We start from the raw sequence: 24,785 nt of genomic DNA on the forward strand, positions 1-24,785 counted from the left end.
CTGAAGTCAAGGCCTGCTCACTCAGGAGATGGTCAGACACTAGATTGCCTGATCTCTGCAAGATTGTTTCATAGCCAGGTCCTCTCAGAGAATACTTTGTCCCCAGCTCTCAGATGCTTCATCCTGATCTGGGACATTGTAGATCATAAAGAAGAGTGCAGCTATTGCAATGTTTCATAGATCGACATTTAGTCTTTGATGTAGCTGCGGCTTGATCTGTTGATTGTTTTGAAAATTAGGATCAAGGCCTTTAAACTGGCATCAAAAGCTGACTGGGAGCCAGTGGAATGTCGTGAGCACAGGCCTGGGTGTACTCACAATGTCTTAATCCATGGAGAAGGTGGGCAAATGCATTCTGTACCAGCTGGAGTCTGTGCACAGCCTTCACGTTCAGATTCAGCTGCAGTGAATTACAGGAATCCTACATGAAGGTGACAAATAGATGGATTACTGTGGCTAGGTACTCATCAGGGAAGAAGGGACGATGTTTCCTAGCAAGCTGGGGGTGAAAGAAGGCATTTCTGGAAATTGTGATGTTACCTGATCATCCAGGCTTAACAAGGAGTCAAACAAGAGCCGAAGACTCATATGTCCATGGCCATGAAGAAATCATTTTTTAGTGCCATAAGAGCAGTTTATGCTGTGCCTTGGTCTGAACCTGATTGTGAGGCATTCAGGATGTTGGCACTTGGTAGTTACTACTTTCTTAGGCCTGGTCCCCACTAAGTCCCCACTTCGGACTAAGGTACGCAAATTCAGCTACGTTAATAACGTAGCTGAATTCGAAGTACCTTAGTCCGAACTTACCGCGGGTCCAGACGCGGCACGGAGGCTCCCCCGTCGATGCCGCGTACTCCTCTCGGCGAGCTGGAGTACCGGTGTCGACGGCGAGCACTTCCGGGATCGATCCCAGAACATCGATTGCCTGCCGCCGGACCCTCCGGTAAGTGAAGATGTACCCTTAATTATTTTGCTCAGGAACAGGAGGTTGGGACATGATGGTGGTTTGAGAGATCTTCAGGGTTGAGTGTTGGCTTCTTGAGGATTGTGTGAACTATTGTATTTTTTCCAGGAGCTTGGTAGATGCTTCTCTGAAGGAGGCTTGACTATTTCCATAAGGAGGGATATGGATTCATTTTACAGATTGTGGCTCTAATATTTCTTAAGAATTCTTGAGCTTTGTCTTGAGTGATGGAGCCAAAGTCAAGGGTGGTGGGGTAGATAATATTCTCTGGTCAAAGTGGAATTTTTTCCCAGTTAGCTCCATACACATTTGATTGATTTTTTTTTTATCAGTGGAATACAGTGAGAGCTCTTCACAGTGGTCAGTTCTGGGTCTGATGTCTGGGCTATGCCATGTGGGCTGATTAGACAGTTCGCTGCAAAATAGTTCAGCTGGTTGTGGTTCTGTTGCACTCATTGCAGAAAAGTGGATGGCTTGTTTTGCCTCCTTTACTGCAATAGCACAGTCCTGTGACTGTTGTTTGTGCTGCTTCCAGACAGGTTCAGAATGATTTTTGTGCCACTTGCTTTCTAGCTTTCTGTTTCTGCACTTCACCTGCCATAGTTCTTGGTGATCTTCAGAGTCGATGTGGGGGAAAATGGATGGTTTGGAGCCAGGGTAGTGGATGACAAGTGATTGTTTTGGTGTACTCACTCATCAGCACCCTTGCCTTGTGTTTGGGTGGCTTGTTTTCCTAGGGTGAGTTGAAAACCTACAGACTTTAGGAATTTTCAGGGCTGGAATAGTTCTGGTTGCTCACTCCTCTAGTGGGAAAGCAGGATGGCTCTGATCTCTGCCTAGATGAGGTGATGATCATACCAAAAGAGTGGTATGTTGATGTCACCAGTACCAAATCCTAGGTTTAAGATAGGATCCAGCATATTTCCAATTGCATATATAGGTCCAGGGAATGCCTGTGAAAATCCAAGTGTTTCCACATAGGCCATGAGATCAAGTGCTACTGTATTACTGAGGTGATCTGTGAAGGTTGGTCACTGTAGACATGGAATCTGGGGATTCCAAAACTAGGGTGGGAAGCAGCAGCTCTGTACGTACCTGTAGGAAAGTTGACTGTTTCCATCTGGAAATCCTGTACACCACCAGGAGTCCTAGATTCCTTTTGTCCTTCACCTCTCAGTGCATATGATTGCATTGAAATGTTTGTTTTTGGGATGGAACATCTTCTGAATACAATAATAAAATATTAAATTATAAATGAAGCTTTTTTCAAAAACTTTACAATATTTAGCCATTTACAGACTAACAGGCTTTTTAAAATAAGTTATTAAAAACCTTCTAATGAGGCCATGAGGTGTGGGTACAGGGTTGGTTATTTCCTGGGAGAAAAACTAGTTTAGGACAGGGCACTGGTAAAACCGCCTGAAACAGGGAATCTGATGCAATTATTTTACCAATGTCCAGCAAGTTCAGCAAGCATAGAATGAATCTTTTCAAATATTGGCTACATCTATTTAAAACTGAGGAATAGGCTTGGTCTGTCTACTACATCAAAGTTGTTCTGCTGCTGCAGACTGCTATGTGGCCAAATGGACCTGCACTGGCAGTCTGCAACTCTGCATGCTTCTAATTGCTTAAAGTTTCAAGCCTACAACTCAGCATTGTTGTCATTTTCATATAATGACTTTTGTTTATATAATATTGCAAACTGAAATGAGTCATGACTTGTAACTTCCTTGAGAAAATACCAAACCAAAATGTATACAGACATTCAGATGTTCAGTATTAGTTACATATATTAGTATTACACCCACTTCCATTTTACTTATTTGTGTAACCATAAATTAATCTATGAATCTACTGCCTTATGTCACCACAATTTGACTATATAACTAAGACTAAGTGTAGTGTGGTGTCCTTTAATGAAAGGGTTTATAAAATAGAAAATGTTTTAAACTGGGACTAACTAATTTTTCCCAAGGTGGTAAAAACCATGATTTTACGGCTTGAAAACTCTCTCTGGTCAATACCATGCCATCCCTGGGAGGGTGGAGAATACATGCTTCCCAAATTCTACCATGACTTATGCTCCATGCAACTGCATTGAGGTGAATCAGGGCACAGTTTGGCCCATTATATTAAACCAGTTACCTACAGCTGATGAGCTCCAGGAAGAGCGAAACCAGTTCCGTCCTGTTTCAATAGTTATGAAAAGTTCGGACTGGTCCTGTAGTACTGTCCTGCAGCAAAAGGGTCACTCCTGAGTTTAAGTATAAGGCTATGAAGGAAGCTATTGTCCTGGGATTCTCCTACCCACCTACAATGTCACATTTTTTTCTTGGTTTCCCATACATTACTCCTGGGGGAATTCTGCACCACTGAGCAATGCAGAATTTTGCAGAAATTAATGGTTTTTGTGCAGAATTTCCTCTCCCACACAGAAATGGGCTGCAGTGCTGCTGGCCGCCACTAGGGGCTGCTGGACCTGGCAGAGCCCAGCTTGCACATAGAAGACACTGCTGGGGACAGAGCTAGAGGGTTCCTGGCAGCTGCAGTTCCCCGCACACCCTGAGGGAAGGAGACAGCAGCACGCAGGAAACTCCTTGCAAGCCTGGGACCCAGCATCAGGCTGTTTCTCCCTCTGGATCCGTGGTGGGGGCCATGGCTGGGCTCGGAGGGGGAGCAGGTATCTGGGCTAGGGGACCCCTGCAGCTGGACTCTGAGGCGGAAGGGGTACAGGAATCTGGGATGGGAGGCCTGTGGCTGGGCTCTGCGATGGAGGGGGCAGAGAAGCAGGAACTGTGTTGTCATAGGGGTTTCTTTAACTCTCTACTCCTGGGGGAATTTGAGTCTCTCTGTATTGTTACAAACGTACTTGCTGACAGGTTTTGAAATAAATTACCAAAATAATTGAAACTGGCGTGATTATGTAGTGTTCTTTAGACAAAAAAAATTGCAGAATTTTAAAATATTGTACGCAGAATTTTTAATTTTTCGGCACAGAATTCCCCTAGGAGTACATACATAGGGGTCTCAGTGCTAATGAAAAATGCTAGATTAACACCACTGTAGAATGCTCTAGTCTCAGAAAAGATTCAGCAGTAGTATTGCATGCTTCCCTGAGTGTGTTTAACCATATTCTGGAAGGACAGCCTCTGACATAAGTTTAGTTTTCATGCCCAGACATGAAACCTTAGCTATTGCAGAGGATCTTCATGTGGCCACAAATTTTATATAGCTCCTCATATAACTATTAAATAGTAATCACTTTAGACCAGGAAAAAGTCTATTGGCTGAAAACTGGAGCAACCAAAAATCTGGTCTGGAAAAGCAAAAACTGAATGACTTGCTGCCTGCTGGACAGCCCTTAACTTAATTCTCCCATCTCTTTCCTTGTCCTGCTATGCCAAATGGGAGGGCAGGGAATGCTTTTGTCTGCTCAGCTACTACTCTGCTAAATTCCTCAGCTAATTACCTTAGAAAAGAAGGTGCCATCAGTGTAGCGGGGTGTAATTGCTGTTAAGTGGTACTTAGCGAAACTGACTGGGGGAGGCCAATCTTCATCGATTATATTTATAAGGCACCATTGTGATCATCTAGTCTGACCTCCTCGATAGCACAGGCCCGAATTAATTCCCGTTTGGTTAGATATGCTACTAAAAAAAAAATCCTGGGTGCACTCATTAAGTATATGTCAGAGTAGCACTTGCCTCTAGAAGGAAGGAACATACAAGAATCTTCCTTGCATCCAAATGTCAGGTTGGTTTTAGATGACAGACAGCAGCGACCTTCCATACTCTCCTACTTTCACCTCTGAGCTCAATACCAAAAAACTCTCAATCTTTCCTTATTAGAGTAGAAGGTTCACCATACAACACATCTTGGTCCCCTGTCTAGTTAGCTATAACATCACGCTCTATTTATTACAAGGTACAACATTTTGAGAACCTAGAACGTTACTGACAAGCTTTCAGAAATGGAGGCGAGCTAGTGACTAACTCAAGGGTCAGCAACCTTTCAGAAGTGGTGTGCCAAGTCTTCATTTATTCACTCTAATTTAAGGTTTTGCGTGCCAGTAATACATTAACGTTTTTAGAAGATCTCTTTCTATAAGTCTATAATATATAACTAAACTATTGTTGTATGTAAAGTAAATAAGGTTTTTAAAATGTTTAAGAAGCTTCATTTAAAATTAAATTAAAATGCAGAGCCCCTCGGACTGGTGGCCAGGACCCGGGCAGCGTGAGTGCCACTGAAAAACACTCGCATGCTGCCTTTGGCAAGCGTGCCATAGGTTGCTTACACCTGGACTAACTGAGAACATACATACAATTGGGGCATACACATAGCTTTAAAAAGTGGAAAAGCATTGTATTAGACAACCATACTTGATGAGCAAATACAGGGGAGTCACATCTTACGTGGGGGTTAGGTTCTGAAGTCAGTGCGTAAGGCGAAAATCGCATATAGTCAAAGGCTCATTGAATGGAATGGCGGGCAAAATTGCCCGCACTACAGGTATAGTATTTGTTATTTTTCTCTTTTTGTTTTTGGTTTTTTTTGTTCTACCGAGCGCGTATAGTTAAAATCGCGTAAGTTAAATGCGCCTATGATGCAACTCCACCGTAGGAAGTCCATGGACAACTCAGTTAACAAGCTTTCTTAGCCTGAAAAACACTTGATCACTGCCCATTTAGGCAGTTTTTGACTAGTGAATGGTAAAAGATTCCATACTTAATTACCAAGCCTCCCCTTAGCAAATTCTGTTTACCTTAGCAAGTTGCAGTTTCTTATCATCATGGTGACAAATTATTAATGCATCTAATCATGCTCAAGGTGTTTTCACAAGATCAATCTCTATATAACTATTGCATTTCCTATCAGTTCTGTCCCTGTGCTAAATTGCCTAATGCAGTGGTTTGTTGGCAGACAATTTACCTATTCCAGTTAATTTAGTACATTAAAGGCACTTGTGAAAGATGACTTATGCTAAAAATGACCATGTGTGCTCTAATTTACCAAATAATCATCAGCCTTAGCAGGAGCCAAGGATGTACTACATACACCAGCAGTGAGACCACAGCTACTGTGTTGAGTCCAGGTCCAAATGCTTTATCACCAGAAAGATGTTAAGTTGGAAAGTATTCCAAGAAAAGCAATTAAAATAAGGGGGGGGGGGGAAGTAATTAATTAGAGTGAGTAAACAAGATATGTATAACTTGGTTGGCCAAGTGACTAAGGGGAGAGGAAAATAATCTCCAGATACTGGAAGGATGTAAAGGAATTGTGTAGGAAGGCTTGGGGGGGTGGGGAGGGTGCTAATTAGTAGTAATGGAATGAATGCAAACAAAGGGAACTTTAATTTGGATATCAGGAAAAATTTCTTAACCAGATCAATTAGGGCATGTGAGATAGACAAGCAGCCAGTTAGATAGTGATCAAGTTCACCTGAGCATTCTTCAGCCACAGCATTTGGTCCTGGCCAGAGAGTATCCTCTACCAGACAAGGGTATGTGGAAAAAAGTCACCCCTGCTCTGTTTGAAACAGTCTGTCTGAAACATGCTAAACTCAGACTCAGCTAAGTGCTGATCAGAGGAGCATTCCTCAAATCTGCACAAGTGAATTGAAAGTGCTTATGATGTCGTCATTCAAATCTGTTTGGCTGCATTAGAAGTATTGAATAAACTGATGCGGTGGTATGGGAGCTACAGGAGGAATGGGGTGGGGGACAGAAGGAGGAATGCTGGAATCCACACATCTCTCTTCTGTGAGAGATGCACATACTGAACTTACAGGAGGTGAATAAAGAGATGCTGAGGTTGCATGACCCAAGATGACAGCATTTGACCTTAACAGTTCTGCTCACTTGTGACACTCTCTCCAAGACCCAATCAACTTCAATAAAAAACAGCATAAAGTGTGACTCCAGCGTAGGCAGCAGGTAATAAAATAACTCTGAAAATATGATCATTTTGAGTGAAAAGCAGCAAAAACAGACCATACTAGTCAGAGAGGCGAAAATAAAGCTATGGAGAAAAAAGTCTGCAGCTCTGAGCTCATACAGGGAGTTGCTTCTACAGTCATAAATCAGTTCCTCTTTATATCTAGCTTAGTGGAAAACAAATGCCATATTGGAGGCTTAGAGAACAGAGGCCATTCAGAGCAGCTAAATTGAGTGGGTTTAAGTGATTGATTTGATCCAATATTCACTTATTAGGCCTGTGTGAACAGGTGGCCTTCCCACCCATTGCAAGACAGTCAATGTTCCCTATGTAAGGTGAAAACTCACTCTATCTTAAGCAGTCATTTTAGATATAGTCACTTTCAATTACATTGTTGAACATCATGAGGAGGTATCATAACACAATATTGCCTTGACTTACTAGTGCGTCATACATGCAGCTTCCCAAAAAAAATAAGTTAAGGGAAAAGTCCAGCACCACAAACATTGTTTCCTTTTTGATACTGAGATTGATATTACCTACTATTTGCATAGCTGATATTTTGTCTGCTTAATGAACTTCTGAGGCTTTCGCACAAGTCTTCCTCATGCTGAAGACAAAGTTATTCACCTGCCATTGTCTTAAACAATAAGCTGTAAGAATGCTACATTCTTAAAGTCCAGTGGCTCCAGTGTTTGATTGGTAGAATTTGCTAGCCAAAAAAACAAAAACAAACAAACAAACAAAAAAACCCCAAACCATCCTTATTAAAGTCAAAATTATGTGATCTGAGGTTAGAACGCTCACAAAATTGCTGTCCCGTAGTTCTTCTCCAGACCAATCTGATTGGCTGGGAAAGAGAGACAACTGTCCATTGAGACGACCTCTAACCAGTCCCAAATCTGTAGCTATGATGTCATTCCTCCAAACGATGCCAGGGTGGAGTGGGGCGGGGCAGGCTGGGGCCAGGTCACTTGGTGCTGCTGGCACCAGGCCCCCCGCTAAACCTCCAGGCCGCCCTGGACCCTGTGTCCCCCTGAAGCACGGGGCCCCCCAAAGCGTGGGGCCCAGGGTGGTTGCCCTAGTCCATCCTATGGGTGGAACAGCTCTGCTTTGACTCATTTTGGGTACCACCAAAAATTATACAAACCTGGCATCCATGGATACAAGTACCTATATTTGAATTGGAACTCTATTTTATCTACATATTTCAAACAGTGAAGCTCAGCAGCTTCCTGAGAGGCATACCAGCAATGCACACTACTCTGCCTAAAGGTCAATTGGTTGGCTCAACAATCCACATTATGAAAGAGCCATAATGTACACAATCAATGCTGCATGTTGTGCCAGGAGGAAACAGCACTTTTCCTCAGTTAATTGCAATTGACACCTAATTTGCATATCTTGTTTGCTGTAATAGTGTAGAACTCTAACTATATTTACACAGTAAAGGAAACATGCTCAGCTGCTACTTGATCTTAAATTACTCAAACTCTGAGACATGCCTATTAGAATGTCTCGTTTTTAGGTCAAAGTGCAGAGATAGATTTCAGCATTAAATTTCCTTATCAATTTACAGAGCATGAACGATGCTGAAACTACCACCATGGCACGCCTTCAGGGCTTGACACACTGAGGGGAGAACAAGCTATCTAGCACTCAGAATATGGTACACTAAAATGTTAAAGAGGTTTCAGCATCTCTTGACACTTAAGTCAAAACATTCTGGAATACATCTCTAAATGTAGCCCCAATCAGATGCACTCCAGAAATACTGGTGGCTCACTTGAGACATTCCTGGAGGTTAGAAGTTACTCAAGTTAAGGCACCATCTCTCATGGAGATAATACCTGCTCAAGCTAGCACTCGGTAATAAGACAACTCCTTAAGGCAGCACAATCTCTCTCAAGGAATCAAAAACTTTCCCAAGGTCATGAGCTGAGAATCCTTTGGAGACACCAAGGAATTCCTTCAAGATAGCTGATGCCATATGACACCAAATCTCTATGTAAATGGCAAGAATAAGTCATACTCAAAGTTACAGGAAGCTGATCAAAACAAGAGAGAGAGGCCACAGAATGGTTGGAGGAACCAACTGTGCTTCCATGTGTTAAGGAATGTACATCTGGCTGCAAGTCATTCAGAACAAACGAAAGCCAATTCAAGATGTCCAACAACTCAAATCCAGATAATCCACTTCAGCACTATTTAATTTTTGCCAGAAGTTTACATCTCAGTCAGTGGAACACTGAATGGCAGCTGAGAATCAGATCTGACTGCACAGGACCTAGAGCTCATTGAATTGCTTTGATAAACTTCTAAATTCCATTCTGCAGGGAGAAACTGCTGCTGCCTATAATGTCGAGGGACTATCCTCTCCAGATTACTTACCAAGAACAATTGAATAAGTGATTGCCCCAAGGAAGTTAATTCTAGTTTTAGCAGTGAGCCTAGTGCATACTGTGAGAGGACTTCAGAGAGTTTAATGAGTGCTTTGTGAATACTCATACAGTCCAGACATGAGCAATAACATCCGTAATCTAGATACCTTATTAAAGAGTTTTAGCATATAGTCTGTTGACTTGTCTTCCCATCACAGAAAGGATTAATGCCCCGCCTAGCATCTGTTCAGGCCCTTTTGTCAGAGCACTGTTTATTGGTTGTATTGACAGTCTTTAGCAGATCCCCCAAAAAAGCAGTTCAACCTTTCCCCAACCCACAGGTTTTCCTTCTGGCAGCTCTTCTTCAGTCTAGAAACAGTCTGCTTAGGCATCCCCCAGAACAAGCACCAGCTTGCTTCTATAGTTCTCCTTAACTGAGCTCTTTCAGCCTTTATGGGAATCCGGTGTTCATCAAACTGTCACCTGACTCCTTCCCAGCTGGGTCTGATAACACCTCTACGAGGCCCAAACACCTGTTTTTAAAGAGCCTCTGGCCCCAGATGCTCTGACCCTTGAAGGAGCAAACCATCCTGTTACACAGGACTTTGTTTTAAAGTGAGCCTAATAACTCAGGACAGAATCTTCCTAGGAAACAGCCATATTGAACAAAATCATTAAGGAGGAGTTAGGACAAACAGGTAATCTCAGAAATATATAATTCTATGTATAGGACACAGAATGAGTTTATAGAAGTTGGATTCTAGCTAGATATGAAAGCCAAAAAGAGAAACAGTAGAACATTGCACTGAAATAAACCATGGAAATAATGGCATCAGCTCCCAACATCCAAGAGATGTACTTCATTCAGACCCAATAGTTGGAGGTAATTGGAAGGGATGCTCTTCTGCATCAACATCCACAGCTCCTGGTTGAATGGGCAAAAAGCTTTAATAACTTGATGATATTATTGATCAAGCAACTACCAGTTTGCATGTATCTAACCAAACTAACAGCATATTGCCTAATAGAGAAGTACAGATGATGTAACAGCCCCAAGCCATGTTGCTAGTTCCTGAGCCAAAAGAGACAGCTGAAAATGCAATGTTGAGCTTGATAGTCTCCCACCATTACCCCGGTAATCTTCACCCTATCCCACACAACAAAAAATAGATGAAACAGAAGGACGTGAGTATCCGTATGCCCTGGTACTTATATGAGTTCTGCATCAACTGATGACTGACACACACACACACACAATCTTGGGATACTCCATAATTTGTGGACCAGGGGGCATAGTGACCAGGTCAGGGGCCCTATCAAAAATGAACCAGGTCATGCTCCTTAAGTCCCATTCCTATTTCCTTCATACAGTATGGGAAAATGGACCTCTAATCTGAGCTCTCTCTCAGAAAGGAAGAAGTATGTAACGCCTATCCATTGTGACTGTGGCGATGGCCATGAACCACTTTTGTCAATGCCAAATCGCTTGCACCTCAGCTCTAGGACTATGCTGGCCTTGCTGTAGGCTTTAGTCATGCTTTTAGAATAACTGTCAAACACCCTTCCCCCTAGTGACAAGAAAGAAAATTAGTAATGTTGTAACTAATGCCTATAATATGCATATACCTAAGAGTGCAAGTTTGATGAAGTTGGGACATATATTGCTTTTGGGTATTTATTGGATGAGGAAGTGAAAGCCTTATGGTGTGTTGGAGTCCATTATCAACTGTGTTGTAGGCAATGAAGGTGGCAGAGCATACAAGAGACTTCTACCGTAACTTCTTATATCCATGCTTTTAAGGTTCTAAGTGGTTGGGGTGTGCCCTTAATTGCAACTAAACATTGTTTTTATTAGTTGATTTCCTAGGTTTTTTATATAGGCTTTAGGGTACCTCAGTGGATAGCTGCCAAGAATCAGGGAGAAAGGGAGCTGCAGCTGCTTGGGAATTGGAAGGAGAAGCTGTGTTGCTAAAGCTGCCCCTGACTATGTTGACCCTCCTGAAGGGTGTGAGAGGCTATGATATGCCTGGAGCATGCTTCTCAACCTTCAAACCTGCCAATATGTGACAACCACCATCGTGATTGATACCAGGGCTGAACTCCAGAGCTAAAAACATGAATGGTTACAGTTTATGCTGAAGAACTAGCCTCTGAAGTTCAGAGCTATCAGACTCAGAGCCTTGGGCATGGAGAGGCACACAACCCACACATTGACCAGTGCATCATACAAGCAAAATGTGTGACAAACAGCTGAAATGTGAAACGTATATTTTGTTGATTCCCACCATAATTTATAGATTGAATTTAAGTACAAAGTTAAAAGAAGTCTTTTCACTGTGTGAACCACACAGTGCCATCTGCCCGTATAAATCAGCAGCAATCAAATTGCTATCTTAGGCCAATTCAGTGGCTAATAATTGCTAGCCACTTTGTGGATTAGTCACTGAATGAGAACTTGACGTGCTTTCTGAGTGGCTGACACAACTGTTTACTAGTCAGCAGTAGAATATTGGTGATCAGGAATCCTGGATTCTGTATTTGGCTCTGAAAAGTGTAGACCTGGCTTCATTTTTTGGGAGACAGGATTAGGATCAGTAGGCTGAAAGCAGAATGTCTGTACTAGCTAAAACAAGGGGGGACCCCAGAAAACTATTTATAATGGATAAAATAAGTAACTAAAATGAGCCTGGAATATAAGATGAGGTAAAGAGTAAATCATGTATGGACAGTGTGTGCTGTTCAGGGATTGTTTCCTACAAAGTCAAACCCCAAAATATGTGCTGCAATGTATAGTAAATGCAATATAATGTATAAATGTATATAAAGAAAGAGGTTTGCAGTGTAACTTTGGATGTGTGGTATGCCCTATACCAACCCACTATGCTTGAGTGTGATCATCTCAGCGTAGCTTTGCTGTATGCCAACTAAAAATATGAGTGACAGAATCTGAAGTTGAACTAAGTTCTAGGAAAGCCGAGTGGAAAGAGGTCTCAGAGGGAATCCCAACAAAAGGGGAGTGCAATTATAGTGGTTAGAAATTATAGTGGTTAATAACCAAAACTGGTTTAGTCAATCTGCTACAGTGAACAAGCTGAGGGTGACAGGTTTCAGAGTAGCAGCCGTGTTAGTCTGTATCCGCAAAAAGAAGAACAGGAGTACTTGTGGCACCTTAGAGACTAACAAATTTATTAGAGCATAAGCTTTCGTGGACTACAGCCCACTTCTTCGGATGCATATAGAATGGAACATATATTGAGGAGCTATATACACACACATACAGAGAGCATAAACAGGTGGGAGTTGTCTTACCAACTCTGAGAGGCCAATTAATTAAGAGAAAAAAACTTTTGAAGTGATAATCAAGCTAGCCCAGTACAGACAGTTAAGAAGTGTGAGAATACTTACAAGGGGAGATAGATTCAATGTTTGTAATGGCTCAGCCATTCCCAGTCCTTATTCAAACCGGAGTTGATTGTGTCTAGTTTGCATATCAATTCTAGCTCAGCAGTCTCTCGTTGGAGTCTGTTTTTGAAGTTTTTCTGTTGTAATATAGCCACCCGCAGGTCTGTCACTGAATGACCAGACAGGTTAAAGTGTTCTCCCACTGGTTTTTGAGTGTGGGAGATCTGGGATTAGAATCCAGGTCTCCTGAGTTTCATTCCAGCACTCAGGGTCTTATAACAAGAAGTGCTCAGAAGCCTTAACAATAGGCATCACTACTTCCAATAAAGGTTTTTTCAGCCATTCTTTGCTGGTTGTGACTTGCATGGAAATACAAAGAACAGTTAGCTTTAAACTCTTGGTCTCCTCCTTCCTAGTTCAGGGAATTATCCCCTTGGTTATAGAGGTATGCTAACTCACTCTCTTTCACCACATTATTTGTGCTGTGGCTGCTATGTTGTCAAATTCAGCAGCTTCCGCTTGACACATACATTTTCCATTATGGCTAAAAAGCTATAAAACGCTCTCTAGTCAAGCACAGCTATGTATAACTGGTACTCTGGGAATCAGCACGTGAGGAGCAACAATGTGCACAAAGGACAGATCCCACAATCTGAGCATATTAGATTCCTTGGAAAGGGCATACAAAGAAAAGTGAGACAATCCAGTGAAAAATTGCCAAAAGGGTTATTTTTGAGCTCTTACTTCTCTCTGTATCCAGTCCATTTTTCAATCAAACCATCATGAAAAATTCAAATAGTGCTTAAAGTTTACATTCTGTGTTTTAATTTTAGCCATGTTATTCATATTTTTACAGTTTAAAACTCCTTTTAACTGAAATCTGTAATGCAATCTTAACTATGGAGTCATGATCAGAAACTCTATAATAAATATACAAACAAGCTTACACATTAATGAACCAAGACCAGATGTTTTGAAATCATCCAATTACTAGAAAATGGTTTGCATAGATTGTAATAATACCTATATTTTTTCCCATATTAGGAGGCTGAAACAATCTTCTTTAAAACCCTTCAATCAAACTTTCAGCATGTGCAAGTGTATGAGAACCAGTCTCTTCAGAAGAAAGCATTGGCTTCTATTCCAGTCCAAGCATTGAAAGAGAGAGCTCAAGAAAAGTTAGCACAAGCCAAAAAAGTGGATGAAGGTATTAGTTCTGACAATTTACGAGACACTAAAAATATTAGGTTAAACATTTGGGCGTAATGTGCATGTTTATAGACTAGGATTGTCGTCATATTTTTGTGAGTTCAGAATACTAGTTTTAAACTACACTAGTATTCAGAATGTATGTAGTATGCCATGTTATTAATTAGTTTATCTTCTTTGTCAAAAAAGAAAAGTGCTTGGAGAATTAATGCTAATTCTTAGTTTAGGTTTGTTTTCTCTGTTTAAAATCATATTAGATGAAATTTTGAGGCTCACATTTCTTCTGTCCTTTAGATTAACCTGCTGAGTACCAGCACATCATATGGATTCAAAATTCATGTGTGCACAGGGCTGAAGCAAAGTACTGTATTCTGTACAGATGGGGCTTTGAGAGGTTTCATAAATTAAGTTCAGCTTAACCATTTCTTAAATTTATTAACCCTCTGTCCTGTCTTCCATTCTCATCTGTCCTCTCCTCATCCTCTGTTCACTGATATCTTAAATTTTGTATTTTCTCTTCCTTTACATGCTTTTCTTTTATGTCCATCTGCTGTCCATCTGTTCATGGCTGGGGAAGGGAGGCGGGATGAGAGAGCAAAGGAAATTTACGGTACTTGAATCCAGATTTCTGAACTAGCAGCAAATAGCATTGGAGGCAGCAGGATTCTGTACATATTGCTTAGCTGCTTGCATCTGGAGTAGAATGAAGATAATAAATGTATGTTTTTAAGGAAAGGCAGAGCAATTTAAATCATTGATTAAAATCACTGTTTATTTTTTTTAAATCATTGATTCAGGTCATCTTGAGACAGTGTAAAATTAATTTGAAAACTTGTTCTATTTTAACTTTACTTAAAAATGTATAATGAACTAAATTACAAATGCTGTTTCTTTTTAAAATACCACTTTTGGTAGTCTGTCTTTTCTAAATTTTATAGAAATACAATAGGCAAAAACCAAAATAATGGAAGTTAAGGCCTTGATCCTGCAAACAAGTATGTGACTTCATTCACATGAATAATCCTTTTGATTACATGCCTAAAGTGAAGCACATGCATGTGTTTGCAGCATCAGGATCTAAAACGGTATTTTAATAAAAACTACTCTTTGTGGCATAAAATCTTTGTCACTTCAAAACAAAACTGCTTCAGTTTTAACAGTGAAAAGTTAGACTTTCAAGATGTTAAGAAATTTATTTTGAATTTTTATGCACACAAGCCAAAAAATTCCCCCCAAAAATAAGTGTAAAATTAGCCTTCCATACCCAGATTTAGGCACCAAAAGGTGGGATTTTCAAAAGTACCATAGTGACTTATGTTCCTAAGTCCTATTGACTTCAAACTGCATACCCTGATGGAAGAGTATCAGAGAATTTCAGCTTTTTTTACTTGTGGAAGTTCAGTATATTACAAGGTTATGCTGGTTACAAATACATAGGGCCCTACCAAATTCATGGCCACGAAAAATGCATCACAGACTGTAAAAACTGGTGTCCCCTCCTCCCTTCCCCCCCCCCCCCATGAAATCTGGTCTTTTGTGTGCTTTTACCCTATACTATAGATTTCACGGGGGGAGACCAGTGTTTCTCATATAGGAGGTCCTGACCCAAAAGGGAGTTGCAGGGGGGTCACAGTATTGCTACCCTTACTTCTGCATTGCCTTCAGAGCAACCGGAGAGCGACAGATGTTGGCCAAGCACCCAGCTCTGAAGGCAGCACTGCCAGCAGCAGTGCAGACGTAAGGGTGGCAATACCATACCATACTATGCCATCCTTACATCTGCATTGCTGCTGGCGGCAGTTCTACCTTCAGAGCTGGGCTCACAGCCAGCAGCCGCTACTCTTCAGCTGCCCAGCTCTGAAGGCCGCAAAGCCACCAGCAGCAGTGCAGAAGTAAGGGTAGCAGTACCATAATCCCCCCTACATAACCTTGCGACCCTCCCCCCCACAACTCATTTTTGGGACCCCTAAAATTACACCATGAAATTTCAGATTTAAATCCTATGAGTGTGAAATTGATCAAAATGGAGTGTGAATTTGGTATGGCCCTACAAATACAGGATGGGGTATTCGCTTATAAGTCTCATGTGTGGGATTGTGTTCTCATAATAATATTACTAAAATGTTTTCACTGAGCATTTAAAGTATGGAATTACCTAAAAGAAAGAAATCACTAAGTAAAATATGAAATTCTTCTAACAATTAGGAAACTAAAGAAATTACTACAAAACATCCGCTATAGCAATTTGAGACTAAAATGGAGGGAAAGAAGTAACTAGTAACATGTAAACAATAAATATTATTTAACTTTAAAAAGTTGATTTAAACCAAAAAATTGATGCTTTAGATATTTTTTTAAAATAATGATTTTTATCCACTCTGCTTTAAGGGGGATGGGGCTTGTGTTCATGTGATCCCAGCTTCTACAGCTGAAGTGTCCAAAGCAGCACTCAAGGTTTCAGACCTTGCACCTTAAACTCAGGTGTAAAAGAATATGGGGAAAAAGTTGCCATTTGTTAGGTAATGACAACTTAAAAGCAGAGGTAGTGTGTTAACTTTAATTTTAAAAGCTGTATGGAAAGACAGACTCCATTGAGAATGGGCTGTAAGGAAGGGAGTAGCTACTGTTGCTGAGAAATAATCTACCCTTCCTGTTTCCTTGTAAATCTGACACTGTTGTATTAAGACAGCCACCTGGAGAAATTACCATTTTGTCGGAGAACAGTTATTACAGGCAGATCCAAAAAACCTTTGGGATTTTGAAGAAGAAGTAAAAGTCATAGGCATTTTGGCTCATAAAGACTACTCTGATGAAGTTATGGTCATTTGAACAAGAGATTACAATGCTTGTCTTTATCCTCATTGGCCACCGGCATTAGCAATGTAAATTGACCAGAACTGTGTATACTTTTAACTTCTGTGATATCTGGGTATTTTCAAACAATCATTTCTTGTTGAAACAGATCATATTTGTCATTATTTTTATGCAGGATTTACTTTATGAACCCAGAGAACAATATATTTTCTTTCCATAGAGGGGCATCATTATATTCACCACTAACCAACAGAAAGAAAAATTGTCCTTCAATTGAAATTACCTCATTTAGTTTCTGGCAAACAGCTCAGAGAAAAGGTAGCAGTAAAATAGACTCAAAGCATTTCCAGTATATAAGCAGTAGATGCTAATTCTGTTGAATCATTTATGGAACATTTTTAATTTGTATAATGCTAAAAAGGTCCAGTATCCTGTCTTCCGCCGGTGGCCAGTGCCAGGTGCCCCAGAGGGGATGAACAGAACAGGTAATCATCAAGTGATCCATCCCTGTCACCCATTCCCAGCTTCTGGCAAACAGAGGTTAGGGACACCATCCCTGCCCATCCTGGCTAATAGCCACTGATGGACCTATCCTCCATGAACTTATCTAGTTCTTTTTTGAACCCTGTTATAGTCTTGGCCTTCACAACATCCTCTGGCAAGAAGTTCCACAGGTTGACTGTGCGTTGTGTGAAGAAATACTTCCTTTTGTTTGTTTTAAATCTGCTGCATATTAATTTCATTTGGTGACCCCTAGTTCTCGTGTTATGAGAAGGAGTAAATAACACCTCCATATTTATTTCTCCACACCAGTCATGATTTTATAGACTTCTATCATATCCCCCCTTAGTCGTCTCTTTTCCAAGCTGAAAAGTCCCAATCTTATTAATCTCTCCTCATATGGAACTGTTCCATACCTCTAATCATTTTTGTTTCCCTTTTCTGAACCTTTTCCAATTTCAATATATCTTTTTGAGATGGGGCAACCACATCTGCATGCAGTATTCAAGATGTGGGTGTACCATGGATTCATATAGAGGCAATATGATATTTTCTGTCTTATTATCTATCCTTTTCTTAATGATTCATAGAATCATAGAAGATTAGGGTTGGAAGAGACCTCAGGAGGTCATCTAGTCCAACCCCCTGCTCAAAGCAGAACCAACACCAACTAAATCATCCCAGCCAGGGCTTTGTCAAGCCCGGCCTTAAAAACCTCTAAGGATGGAGGTTCTGCCACCTCCATAGGTAACCCATTCCAGTGCTTCACTACCCTCCTAGTGAAATAGTTTTTCCTAATATCCAACCTAGACCTCCCCCACTACAGCTTGAGACCATTGCCCCTTGTTCTGTCATCTGCCACCCCTGAGAACAGCCTAGCTCCATCCTCTTTGGAACCCCCTTCAGGTAGTTGAAATCAGCTATCAAATCCCGCCTCACTCTTCTCTTCTGCAGACTAAATAAGCACAGTTCCCTCAGCCTCTCCTCGTAAGTCATGTGCTCCAACCCCCTAATCATTTTTGTTGCCCTCCGCTGGACTCTTTTCAATTTGTCCACCTCCTTTCTGTAGTGGGGGGCCCAAAACTGGACGCAGTACTCCAGATGTGGCCTCCCCAGTGCCGAATTGAGGGGAATAATCACTTCCCTCGATCTTCTGGCAATGCTCCTACTAATGCAGCCCAATATACTGTTAGCCGTCTTGGCAACAAGGGCACACTGTTGACTCAGTGGCGTAGCCAGGTGGAGGGAAGAGGGGAGTGGGGGGAAAAAAGGCACCACCCGCTACGGTGCTTTTACTGACGGGGCAGCGCTCTGGGTCTTCGGCGGCACCTCGGCGGCGGGACCTTCACTCGCTTCTCGTCCATGTAATTCCCAGGTCCTTTTCTGCAGGACTGCCACTTAGCCAGTTGGTTGAGGGCGTTGGGGTGAAGGAGGATGCTCCAAGCTGGGACCGAGGGGTTCAGAGGGTGGGTGGGGAATCAGTGCTGGGGCAGGGGACTGGGGTACGGGGGGGTGAGGGCTCCAGCTGGAGGTGCAGGCTCTGGGGTGGGGCTGGGGATGAGGTGTTTGAGGTGCAAGAGGGTGCTCCGGGCTGGGACCAAGGGGTTCAGAGGGCGGGAGGGGGATCAGGTCAGAGGATTGGGGCGCAGGAGGGCCTCGGGTGCAGGCTCCAGCCGGCGCTTACCTCAAGCAGCTCTCGGAAGCGTGTCCCCCGTCTGGCTCCTACGCGGAGGCGCAGCCCAGCGACTCTACACATTGCCTTGTCCCTCCCATTGGCCAGGAACCACGGCCAATGGGAGCTGCGGGGGCGGCGCCTGCGGATGGGGCAGTGCACAGAGCTCCCTGGCCATTCTTCCGCATACTATGTAGGAGCCAGAGGGAGGTCACACCAGCTGCTTCCCAGGAGCTGCGCTAGAGTGCCAGAGTGGGGCAAGCCCCTGATCTCACTCCCTGACAGTAGCTGAGAGCCAGATTAAAAGGTCTGATGGGCTGGATGTGGCCCGTGGCCCGTAGTTTGCCCACCCCTGCCTTAACCAGGAGGCTGCTCACCTCTCCCCATACTGTTATGCCCAGTGCAGCAGTCTGGGAACTGACCTTGTCTGTGAAGATGGAGGCAAAAAAAGCATTGAGTACTTCAGCTTTTTCCACATCATCTGTCACTAGGTTGCTTCCCCCATTCAGTAAGGGTCCCACATTTTCCCTGACCACCTTCTTGTTGCTAACATATCTGTAGAAACCCTTCTTGTTACCCTTCACATCCCTTGCTAGCTGCAACTCCAATTGTGATTACACCCCGGCATGCTCAAGCAATATTTTTATACTTCTTCCTAGTCATCTGTCCAAGTTGCCATTTCTTGTAAGCTTCCCTTTTGTGTTTAAGATCACTCTGTTAAGCCAAGCTGGTCGCCTGCCATCTTTGCTATTCTTTCTGCACCTCAGGGTGGTTTGATCCTGCGCTCTCATTAGGCCTTCTTTAAAATAAAGCCAGCTCTTCTGGACTCCTTTCCCCCGCATATTAGCCTTCCAGGGGATCCTGCCTATCAGTTCCCTGAGGGAGTCAAAGTCTGCTTTTCTGAAGTTTAAGGTCTGTATTTTGCTGCTCTTCTTTCTTCCTTCCCAATATTCTGTTAGCTTTTTTGATAGCCGTTGCACTCTGAGTGGATGTTTTCAGAGAACTACAATGTGCATTACTTTGCATTTATCAACATTAAATTTCATCTGCCATTTTGTTGCCCAGTCACCCAGTTTGGTGAAATCCCTTTGTAGCTCTTTGCAGTCTGCTTTGGACTTAACTATCTTCAGTAGTTTTGTATGATCTGTAAATTTTGTCACCTCACTGTTTACACCTTTTCCAGAGCATTTAGAATATGTTGAATAGTACTGGTCCCAGTACAGACCGCTAGGGGACACTACTATTTACCTCTCTCCATTCTGAAAACTGACCATTTATTCCTACCCTTTGTTTCCTATCTTTTAACCAGTTGCCAATCCATGAGAGGACCTTCCCTCTTATCCCCTGACAGCTCACTTTGCTTAAGAGCTTTTGGTGAGGGACCTTGTCAAAGGCTTTCTGAAAATCTAAGTACACTATATCCACTGGATGCCCCTTGGCCAAATGCTTGAAGATCCTCTCAAAGAATTCTAGTAGATTGGTGAGGCATGATTTCCCTTTACAAAAACCCTGTTGACTCTTCCCCAACAATTATGTTCCCCTATGTGTCTGACAATTCTGTCCTTTACTATAGATTAAATCAATTTGCCTGGTACTGAAGTCAGGCTTACTGACCTGTAATTGCCAGGATCACCTCTGAAGCCCTTTTTAAAAGTTGGTGTCACATTCGCTATCCTCCGTCATTTGGTACAGAAGCTGATTTAAATGATAGGTTACAAACTACAGTTAGTAGTTCTGCAATTTCACATTTGAGTTTCTTCAGAACTCTTGGGTGAATACCATCTGGTCCTGGTGACTTATTACTGTTTAATTTATCAATTTGTTCCAAAACCTGCTCTAATGACACCTCCATCTGGGACAGTTCCTCAGATTTGTCACCTAAAAAGAATGGCTTAAGTTTGGGAATCCTCAGCTGTGAAGACCGATGCCAAGAATTCATTTAGTTTCTCAGCAATGGCCTTATCATCCTTGAGTGCTCCTTCAGCATCTCAATCGTCCGGTGGCCCCACTGGTTGTTTAGCAGGCTTCCTGCTTCTGATGTACTTAAAAAATTTGTTGCTATTACTTTGAGTCTTTGGCTAGCTGTTCTTCAAATACTTTTTTGGTCTTCCTAATTATATTTTTACACTTCACTTGCCAGAGTTTATGCTCCTTCCTATTTTCCTCACTAGGATTTAACTTCCACTTTTTAATGGATGCTTTTTTGCCTTTCACTGCTTCTTTTACTTTGTTGTTTAGTCACAGACTGGTTCTCTTACTATGTTTTTTAATTTGGGGTATACATTTAAGTTGAGGCCTGGTCTACACTAGGCGTTTATGTCGAAGTTAGCGCCGTTACATCGAATTAACCCTGCACCCGTCCACACCGCAAAGGTATTTAGTTCGACATAGAGGTCTCTTTAATTCGACTTCTGTACTCCTCCCCGACGAGGGGAGTAGCGCTAAATTCGACATGGCCATGTCGAATTACGCTAGGTGTGGATGGAAATTGACGCTAATAGCTCCGGGAGCTATCCCACAGTGCACCACTCTGTTGACGCTCTGGACAGCAGTACGAGCTCGGATGCTCTGAACTGCCACACAGGAAAAGCCCCGGGAAAATTTGAATTTGAATTCCTTTTCCTGTCTGGCCAGTTTGAATCTCATTTCCTGTCTGGACATCGTGGCGAGCTCAGCAGCACTGGCAACGATGCAGAGCTCTCCAGCAGTGATGGCCGTGCAATCTCAGAATAGAAAGAGGGCCTCAGCATGGACTGATCGGGAAGTCTTGGATCTCATCGCTGTGTGGGGCGATGAGTCCGTGCTTTCCGAGCTGCGATCCAAAAGACGGAATGCAAAGATCTACGAGAAGATCTCTAAAGACATGGCAGAGAGAGGATACAGCCGGGATGTAACGCAGTGCCGCGTGAAAATCAAGGAGCTGAGACAAGGCTACCAGAAGACCAAAGAGGCAAACGGACGCTCCGGATCCCATCCCCAGACATCCCGTTTCTACGAGGCACTGCATTCCATCCTCGGTGCGGCCGCCACCACTACCCCACCAGTGACCGTGGACTCTGAGGATGGGATAGTGTCCACGGCTGGATCCTCGGACATGTTAGCGGACGGGGAAGATGAGGAAGGAGATGAGGAGGACGAGGCAGTCGACAGCGCTCACAACGCTGATTTCCCCGACAGCCAGGATCTCTTCATCACCCTTACAGAGATCCCCTACCAACCCTCCCCAGCCGTTACCCCGGACACAGAATCTGGGGAAGGATCAGCCAGTAAGTGTTGTAAAAATCTAAACATTTATTTGTAACAGAACAGGAATATTAACAATTTAAAAAATGGGTTTCTCATGATTAGTTTGATTAGCTTAACGGTTCAGTCATGGGCAGTGCAACTATTGAAAAAAAATCTAGCAATGTCCGGTTTTGCATGATTGTCCTGCCCAAGCCGCTCTACTGGTTAGTCACTGCTACAGCAGCTACAGTAAAATGCGGTCTATATGTCCGGGGATGGAGCAGAAATCCTCCTGTGACATCTCGAGGAAGCTCTCCTGGAGGTAATTGGAAATCCGCTGCATTAGGTTCTTGGGGAGAGCGGCCTTATTGGGTCCTCCGTAGTAGGACACGTTGCCACGCCACGAGACTATCAAGTACTCTGGAATCATTGCTCTGCACAGCATGGCGGCATACGGCCCTGGTCTTTGCAGGCTTTCCCGGAGCATTCTCTCTTTCTCGCTGTCAGAGATCCTCATGAGGGTGATGTCGCTCATGATGACCTGCTTTGAATGAGGTAGGGGAATGTTAGTGTTGGGACTGCTTTGCCGTTCCTTTACAGAACTGTAACCGCTGGTTTGCAGCCACGCGGTGGAGGCGGGAGAGGGGCAGCCGAAAGGGATCGTTCCCGGGGACAGCCGCGAGGGTGTGGGACAGGAGCAGACTTCCTGCTTGCCGAATTGCTGGCAGCAGGGACCGACATTGATTTCAATGTGAAATGAGGCCATTGCTAATATTAAAGTTTTAAGCTGCCACAAGTCTACGGCTTACCATGTCTGCCTGCAACAGAAATTCCGTTCTCCTGAGAGGCTTCTCAAATGTGCTGTAGAAGACCCCAGGCACTGAATGCGAAGGCCGAGAATTCGACCTTGTGCTGAGTGCGCATGTGAGAGGTGCTGTGCATGGTCTTGTTAACAGAGAAAGACTATGTTCTTTGTTCACAACTACATTTATCTTTCTGAGGAATTCACTCCCTTTTTCCCATTCCCACAGCCCCATCTGCGACTGTCTCACAACCTAGCCTGTCATCACACTCCCAGAGGCTAGCGCGGATTAGGCATAAGAAGAAGAGGACACGGGAGGACATGTTCTCGGAGCTTATAGCCTGCTCCAGAGCCCAGGCAGCACAGCAGACCCAGTGGCGGGAGAACTTGACCCGAATGCACCAAGCCAACATGGATCGGGAGGAGAGGTGGCGTCAGGAAGACCAGCAGGCGACTCAAACCCTGCTTGGACTAATGAGGGAGCAAACGGACACGCTCCGGCGCCTTGTGGATGTTCTGCAGGAACGGAGGCAGGAGGACAGAGCCCCGCTGCAGTCCATCTCTAACCGCCCTCCCCCGCCACCAAGTCCCATACTCCCCTCACCCAAAGTGCACAGAAGGAGAGGCGGCAGAGTCCCTGCTAACTCTCACTCCACCCCTGCAGAGAGCTCGAGCAGCAGAAGGCTCTCATTCCCCAAAATTTGACAAGTTCTTTCCTTCCCGCCTGACACAAGCCCCCGTCCAAGTTTCACTTTCCCAGTTCCATGTTTGGTTGATAATAAAAAATACGTTTCTGTTAACTACTGTTTCCATCATGTTCTTTTGCAGGAGGGGGGGATAGGGGGTTGGTAATTCTACAGGACAGTCACCTTTGGCAGGGTATATAGTCGGGGGCAGGCACAGCAGCAGGGCACATACATAGTGCAGTGATGCAGTGACTAGTTACCCTGGTTAGTCTGGGAGGTTGTTTTCATGTTATGTGGTGGGGGGTGGGTTGCTCTGTGACTTTGTGGCAGGGGAGGGCAGTTACAGATCTTAAGCGGCGGTCCTTAGGCAGGATCACAGAGCCACACAGCAGGGGATCTGTAACCGTCCTCCCCCTGCCACAAAGTCACATAGACCCCCCCATACACACAGTCCCTATCAGGAGGGGTGACAGGCTCCGTTGAAACAACCATCCCACCGCAGCGGAGCCTGTCAATCCTTGAGTTTAGAAGCTGCATTCGCGCCACTACAGTACACCCGCTCCGCACCACAGTCTGCGTCCCAGTTTTAAAAAATTCCCGCGAATACAGTATTAAAGAAAACGGTGTGCTTTAACAAAGTAGAACTATTTTTATTTTGAAATGTGTGTTGGAAGTGGGGTGAAGGGGGTATGTAACTGGATAGGATAGTCAACATTAACTGGGCAAAGAAATGGGGGCAGGTTTAGCTTCTCAATACACAAACTTTAAAGTCACAGGTTACCCTGCTCACTCAGGAACTTTGCTTTCAAAGCCTCCCGGATGCACAGCGCTTCCCGCTGGTCTCTTCTAATCGCCCGGCTGTCTGGCTGTGAGTAATCAGCAGCCAGGCTATTTTCCTCAGCCTCCCACCCCGCCATAAAGGTCTCCCCCTTGCTCTCACAGAGATTGTGGAGCACACAGCAAGCTGCAATAACAATGGGGATATTGGTTTCGCTGAGATCACAGCGAGTCAGTAAGCTTCTCCATCTCCCCTTGAGACGGCCAAAAGCACACTCCACCACCATTCTGCACTTGCTCAGCCGGTAGTTGAAGAGTTCTTTTTCAGTGTCCAGGGCGCCAGTATAGGGCTTCATGAGCCAGGGCATTAGCGGGTAGGCTGGGTCCCCGAGGATGACTATAGGCATCTCCA

The 24,785-nt window shown here is 43.5% G+C and overlaps 1 protein-coding gene across 4 annotated transcripts in view; it reads left to right on the forward strand.

The window, feature by feature from the left end:
* Positions 1-24,785, forward strand: part of NGLY1 (N-glycanase 1) — a 68,818-nt gene that overhangs the window by 12,055 nt on the left and 31,978 nt on the right. For all 4 annotated transcript variants that reach the window (XM_054019945.1, XM_054019944.1, XM_054019942.1 and 1 more), the window contains exon 4: positions 13,732-13,894. In XM_054019945.1, the coding sequence (XP_053875920.1) occupies positions 13,732-13,894 (163 nt within the window). The remainder of the gene's footprint in view (positions 1-13,731; positions 13,895-24,785) is intronic.

The sequence above is a fragment of the Malaclemys terrapin genome, chromosome 2, assembly GCF_027887155.1.
Source record: "Malaclemys terrapin pileata isolate rMalTer1 chromosome 2, rMalTer1.hap1, whole genome shotgun sequence".
Taxonomy (NCBI): domain Eukaryota; kingdom Metazoa; phylum Chordata; order Testudines; family Emydidae; genus Malaclemys; species Malaclemys terrapin.